This window comes from Petaurus breviceps, unplaced genomic scaffold, assembly GCF_028583685.1.
Source record: "Petaurus breviceps papuanus isolate PSGF00001 unplaced genomic scaffold, PetGlider_PUasm1.0 189, whole genome shotgun sequence".
NCBI lineage: Eukaryota > Metazoa > Chordata > Mammalia > Diprotodontia > Petauridae > Petaurus > Petaurus breviceps.
In genome coordinates this window covers 30941773-30948425 of record NW_027185809.1, presented here as the reverse complement: position 1 = coordinate 30948425, position 6653 = coordinate 30941773, and the positions used below count along the sequence as shown (strand labels likewise).

General features: G+C 48.6%; 1 protein-coding gene across 1 annotated transcript; it reads right to left on the bottom strand.

The window, feature by feature from the left end:
* Window positions 1-2998: 2998 nt before the first annotated feature.
* On the bottom strand, window positions 2999-5032 carry VRTN (vertebrae development associated). The gene has a single exon (XM_069091701.1). It carries the CDS (start codon window positions 5030-5032, stop codon window positions 2999-3001), a length of 2034 nt encoding a protein of 677 aa, XP_068947802.1.
* Between the last annotated feature and the right edge of the window lie 1621 nt (window positions 5033-6653).

Below are 6653 nucleotides of genomic sequence, written 5' to 3'. Positions count from 1 at the left end.
TTCATCAATGGTGCTGCCCAAGACCACGCAATTACTAAGAGACAGAATAAAAAAATAAAATCTGGGTTTTCAATCCTAAATCAAAAGATGGTTCATTTTAGAGCTGAAACTTTAGAGGTCCAGACCCTTCGTTTTACAAAAGAGGAAATGTGCCCTCTCCCTCACCCCCATAGGTGAGGTGCCTAAAATGATACTTTTCCCAAAAGAAGAGCCCATCTTGAGGAAAAAAATGGTATGGAATGCTCCCATCATCCATGAAAGTGGATTCAGACTGTGGCGAACAGAAGGGTTAGAGCACCTCTCACCCTGGAGCCCTCCATTCCCAACTGAATCTCAACTCCCAGACTCCTGAAATTCTGTTTGTTCCAATATAAGCAAAAGGGCAGCCACAAACTCAGGGTCAGACTCCAAAAGGGGAGGAAATCTAGCAAGAGGAAATGATACACACTCCTTGTACTTTTGGGAAAGTGTGCCAAGCTGAGCAGCAGGGAAATTTCCTTGTCTTCTTATAGGTATGGGCACGGGCATAAAGTAGACTGGGAAATGGGGTTTGAGTCACGAAGACTCCAGTTCAAATGCTGCCATAGGATCTTACTAGTTGTAGGACCCTAGGAATATTTTTCACCTCTCTGTTCAGTTTCCTCATCTGTAAAACAAAGTACATGGACTCATGGGCCTCTGATTCCAAGTTTTTCTAAGATGCTCAATCAGCTGCCATGTTTCTGATATTACTAGGGCTAGTCCTTAGAGCTCCAAAGTCTAGCCCTCAATGTAAACATGGGGAAGGCTTCTCTCCAAGCAGGAGAGGATGTGGATAAACTGGGCCAAGGGTGGGGGAGGTTGCACTAATGGCACCCCATTATATTGCTTCCCCTCTTGTGGCATTGGAGTGCCACCTGGTGGCCCTGTGCAGGTAGCAAGAGTATAGAACCAAGGAACTAGCTTGCAAGCCTCCTTTGCACTACAAAGGTCCTCAGGAAACCATCCTGTCCAACTCTCATTTTGAAGATGAAGCAAGGGCGGCCCTGAGAATAAGTGACTTGTACAGGTGGAAGAACCATATTTTGAACCCAGGTTCTCCCATTTCAAATCTAACACTACTGCATGACTGTAAACCTGGCTATCCTTCATGCCCACATTGATCAAGGTGAGAGGCCAAGATGGCACCCCCCCAAATTGTCCTTGGGTTCCCTATGGAGAGCCTCAGAAGTGAGAACTCTGCAGATGAAGTTAACTGGGGCCTTGCTGATTTAAAACATGGTTCAGAGCAATTGGTTCCCATCCTGCTGGACTGAACAGTCACTGGGTAAAGGCCTAACCCCTTCATTCTTCATAAACCAGCTAGAGCAGGAGTGAATGAGGCACAGAAGCATTAAAGCCTAAAGGGGTGCTTCAGTCATCTAAACCCTTCATTTCACAGGTGAGAAAAAAGGCCTAAGTAGGGGTCAAATGACTTACCTAATGGTCTCAGAACACATAGGTTCAACAAAAGTGGGCACAGAGACAATGGACTGAACGCAAGAAACCTACTTTTTATTGCTTTACAATTCACCAGAATAAGACAAGTAATTTCAAACACCATTTTCTCCCCTACCCCCCATCTACTCTTCATTCATACAATAGAGTGGTCTCATATCTGAGCCTGGAAGAGCCCACCTCTGTCCTCGTGGCCGACTGCTCTGTGGACAGAGGGTTTGCAAAGCTGGGAGACCTTGCTGAGAGATAGGAGGAAAGGGAGAAGAGAGGGGCCAGGAGAGCAAACACCAAGATATTACTGTAGCATCACTGGGTGGCAACCTAGATGTGATCTCTTGGAAACACATATAGTTAAAGAAGGCAAATGTTCAACTTTGCTGCTGTGAGAATGCATGGAACCCTTTCACCAGGAAGAGTTTGGCTCCCTGACCAATGGGCTAGGCTGAGCTGGACATCATTCCTGACCGCCGCTGCTCCCCCTGCAACCAACAATGGGCTAGGCTGATTTGGACACCCTTCCACCCTCAACAAAGGTGATAAGGGGAAAAGGAAGCTAAGAGGATAGTCAAGCTGCTATCTCTACAGGGCCAGCTTTCAGCACCTCTGAGCTAATCCCCCCAAACACAGGCAAACTCCTTGGATCACACTGACCCCATAGGAGTGAACCAGCCTCCAGACATACAAGAATTCAGATCCCAGCCTAATGCCTTCACCCACAGGAGCCAAATCATAGTAGCAATAGACTCTAACCACTCCTCATCCCCCCACCCCCCAAAAATAAACCAGCTACCTTCTTGCTACAGCTTAAACTGAGCTTAGACAGATGTCAGCAGATCAGGGCACTCTGAGCCTGGTAGAGTTCTCCCAAGTTCAGGGGTCCATGGTAGGGAAATAGATTAAGCTTGGGTACACAAAACCACCACACTATAGAAACTATTGTGCCAGAGAAGGCATACACATTCCAGTTATAGACCCAGACTCCAGTACTGGCACCAACATGCCCTCTATCTCAGTCCTGCTTGTACCTGACAGGGTCTGTCTCAGCAGGGAAGTCTAGAGGGAACAACTAATAAAAAAAAATTATGAAGAAATGGAGGTATACAAGTCTTTCCTACCATCAAGGTCAAGCAACCCACCCCCTCCCCACCTTCACTAGTCCCTAAAATCCCTGAGAAAGTGGGCATCCATTTCAGTGGGTCCCTCCCCACCAGTTTCATTCTCCTTTTTAGGAGAGCCAACAGAACCTGAAAATAAAAAATGAGAATAACAAAGACTACAAAATGGAGAAGGCATCTTACATCTCACAACAATTAAGATATGGGCAAAACAGCCAGCCCCCTCCTGGGACTTTGTACCAGGGCCAGCAAGGGAAAGAAGTAGAGCCAATATTCTCTTGGGAGGGGAAGGAAGAAGATCACTACCAGACTGAAGGGGTCCTGCTAGGGTGATAGGACAGGTCAGCTGACCTCCAAGCTAGCTCCTTGCATACTTCCCAGGTATGAGCCATTCCTTCCCTCCCTTCTTAGGCATCAACCAGAGTGAGGCCATCATGGAGGGCTCTCTTCCACATGTAGTAAGTTGATCGTGCTGTGAAAGGGAAGTGGGCGCTGAACTCCTTATATGAGGGGAAAGTCTTTGACTCAAAACGGCGCTGTAAGAAGAGCTTAGCTTGGGCCTTGAATTGGGTAGTGGCAATTACATCCATGACAAATACCCGGCCATTGCTACTACCACCAGCACCACCTCCATTAACCCCACTCCCTGCCACCGCATAACCAGACAGGGTGCCATGATAGGGCCCCAGAGAGCGATCATCCCTGGGGGGTCCCTCCTTCTGGATTGTTGGCACCACTGGCTTCTCTCCCACCTCTGCCTTCCCTACCGCTCCCAGGACCCCCCTGCTAGGGATCTGGGAGGGGAGGCTGTATTGCCTGCATTTGGCTATGCTTTTCCAGAGCCAGAAGGAGCTGGGTGACAGGCTGGGGTAGCAGAGGCGAAAGCGGCAGAAAGGAAGCCTCCCATTCTGGACCTGCCTCCTGGCAGCCCAGCGTAGTCGCTTCTGCCACCTAGCTAGGGAAGGTTTCAGAGCCAAGAGCCCCCGGGAGCTGGGTTGTACCCCAGCCAGCCCCTTCCTGATGGGAGTGCTCTGCCCAGGCTGCAAGATTTCCCCAATGGGAGGATGAAGGCTCCCCCCTGGGAGGGGTGATGGAATCTTGAAGTTGGGGTTTCCCTTGATAGCCTTCCTTCGCCAGTTGTAGTAGGTTGATCGAGAGATTCCGGGGAAACTGCGTTTGAAGCATCGGTAGGGTACCAGTGTGTTCATGGAGATGCAGCGTTCCAAGTAGCTCTTTGCTCCCTGCATAAAGACCCCTGTTGGGCCAGGGTCCAGAGGATAGCTCTTCTTCCCCTCTGTTGACAGCTTTTCTAGCTCCTCCTCCTCCAGGGATGTCCCAGATGCAGGATCCTTGTTCACGCCACCTTCAGAGGTACCCTGAAGTTCATGCTTCCAGGCATAGTAAGTAGACCTCGATATTTCAGGGAACATCTGTCGGAAGCGCTGCAAAGGTATCACGTTGCCATCCTGGAAACACGACTGAAGGAAGTGCTTGGCGACAAAGCGTGTCGCTGCCTTCTGGCGGTGCTCACGTGACTGGCGTTTCCATCTGTAGAAGGTGCTCTTGGTGATGCTGTAGCGCTCTCGGAGATGAGAGTAGGTGAGCTGAGGGTCTCGGTTTAGCAACTCCAGCGTCTCTGCTGGGGGGACTGGAGGAGGAGGGGGGGGAGGGCTGGCCACTTCTGACTCTACTTCCTCCAGTCCCACCACTGCAGAGAAATACTCTGGTTTGAACACCTGGCTGGTCAGCAACTGGCCTGCCAGCAGCTGGCCTGACCACATGATGTGCAGAGTTGAAGGGGGCTGGTTACAGCAGCGGGGCCTGATCAGCCGGTGGAAATAGGGCCGGATCTTGAGGTTCCACATGGGATAGATGGAATAGATGTTGTGCTGGAGAACGGAAGCCAGGGCATAAAGGTGCCACACATTGGCAAAGCTGTCTGGGAAGCAGGTAGCTTTAACGTCTACATCAAAGATTGCCTCCAGGGTAGCAGGGGGAAGGCTGGTCATCTCTGGAGTCTCCTCAGAACAGAGAGAATAGCGGACAGCCTGTAGCATCACCTTGGAGTCAATCATGCCTTTGAGATAGTAATGTTTGTTTAGCAGCATCTCCACCACAGTACGGGCCCGGAGTTCTGGGCTTAGGCCAGGCCCACCCCACAGCAACACGCTGGCTGCCTCAAACAGACGGCTCCCCTTCCCTTTGCATGCCAGGGGTAGCATATTCTTAGGGGCATCTTCTGGATACAGGCTGAGAGCCACTGAATCCACGTCCATCTCACCTTGAAACTGTTCTCCACTGCGGCAACTGGGCAGAGAGAAGGAAGACAGTGTCTTCTTGGCTTCCAGGGCTGCGTTGGTCAGGCCCTCCAGGCCAAAGCATTCGGCTGCTTCCTGGAGCTCCTGGAGCACACTCTGCACCAGCTGAGTCCGTGAGATCATTCTGCAAAGAAGTAAAAGGCAAAGGTCAGAGAGGATCCTAGAGGTAATTTCCATGTCCTACCAATACCACCAACCCCCTTTCTTCCTCTCCTAGGAAAATGCCTGACACCTGGGATTCAAGGCTCTTGAAAAGGCCTCATTATCAAAATAGATCTGGGACCCCAAAGAGCCTAGAGGTTCTTATTCACCTTTTTTTAAGTCTTGGACCCTTCTTCTCAAAATAATGTTTTTAAATGCATTTATGAAAAGGCATAGGATCCCAAAGGAAACCAATAATATGGAAATACGGGACGTACGTCCTTTTGTCATTTTTTTTTTTTAAAAACAGGCTCACAAACCTCAGATTAAGAACCCCTTTCCAGAGAATCCCAGAGTCAGATAGGACCTTACTTCTTAGCAGATCATTTAATCAAATCCCCTCACTTTCTAAAATGTAAGGCCTAAAGAGTATGTAATTTGCTAAATGTCACGTAAGCTTTAAGCAGCAGTACCTGAATTCATATCAGGTCTTCTGACTGACACTTCCCCACATGGCCAAAAATCCTCTCATTCTGCAGAGAAGCAAGCTAAAACCCAAGGAAATGATATGATTTATCCCTTAGGTCACAAAGTTAGGAAGTGTTAGTCAGGATTCTAGCCCAGATCACCTGGCTCCTGGTTCAGGGCTATTTCCAGTAAGGCCCACATCATATCCCTTTCCCTCTCCCAGTTCCTGCCTTAAAAAGATTTCAAAGGACAGACCTATGCAGGACAGTGAAGCCTCTCTGTCGTCCCCAAAAGCTGGCTCCAAAAAAGGGGTAGCTTGTCCCACTTCTTCCCAAAGAAACTCTGGGCCCTAACTGAGCTGAGAACACAGTTGGGAACAGTATGAGGCCTTTGGAGGAAAGGGTAGGGAAGGGGGCATCTCAACACTCTTAAGCAGAGATAATGCTAATATAATTCAGGTGGAACTCAGAGGCTGGCTAACTGCCTTCCCAAAGAGACAAAAGCAGGGGCTAGCCAGGTGATTTGGGAAATAGAAGGGGGTATGTAATGCATAGTAAGAGAGAGAAAGGGGAAAAAGCTGTCCTATATTTTCAGCCCTCTCCCCCTACTTATACTAACTCACACATTCATACTGATAGGCCACAGGACTTTCTTCCCTCATCTATTAGCAAATTCAGATGTGGGGGATCCAATAGGTGGAGGACCTGATAATGACCCCCCAACCCCTTACAAATACAAATGTATCTTCCACTCAGGACTTCCCAGATGTGGGATAGGCTGACATATAATAAATGAAGGGGCTGAAATGGTTATTTTCTAGTTCTATATTTATGATCTAATTCTAGGCTTATGATCCTACAGACCCTGTGAAGTTAAGTGCCATTATTATTCCCATTTTATAGATGAAGCAGCTGAGACTCAGAAAGGTTATCTGACTTGCTCAGGATCACATACATTCTGTGAAATGGGGGTGAATCCAGGTATCTATCCATTTTAACATGCTGCCAAAATGATCATACACCCAATGTCAGTAGGGTACTGTCATGTACACCATAGCATTTCAGTTGAAGAGTAGAAGCAGATCTGGGTGCCATTCCCCAGAATTGAGTGCCCCCCAAAGAAAGGAAGGATCAAT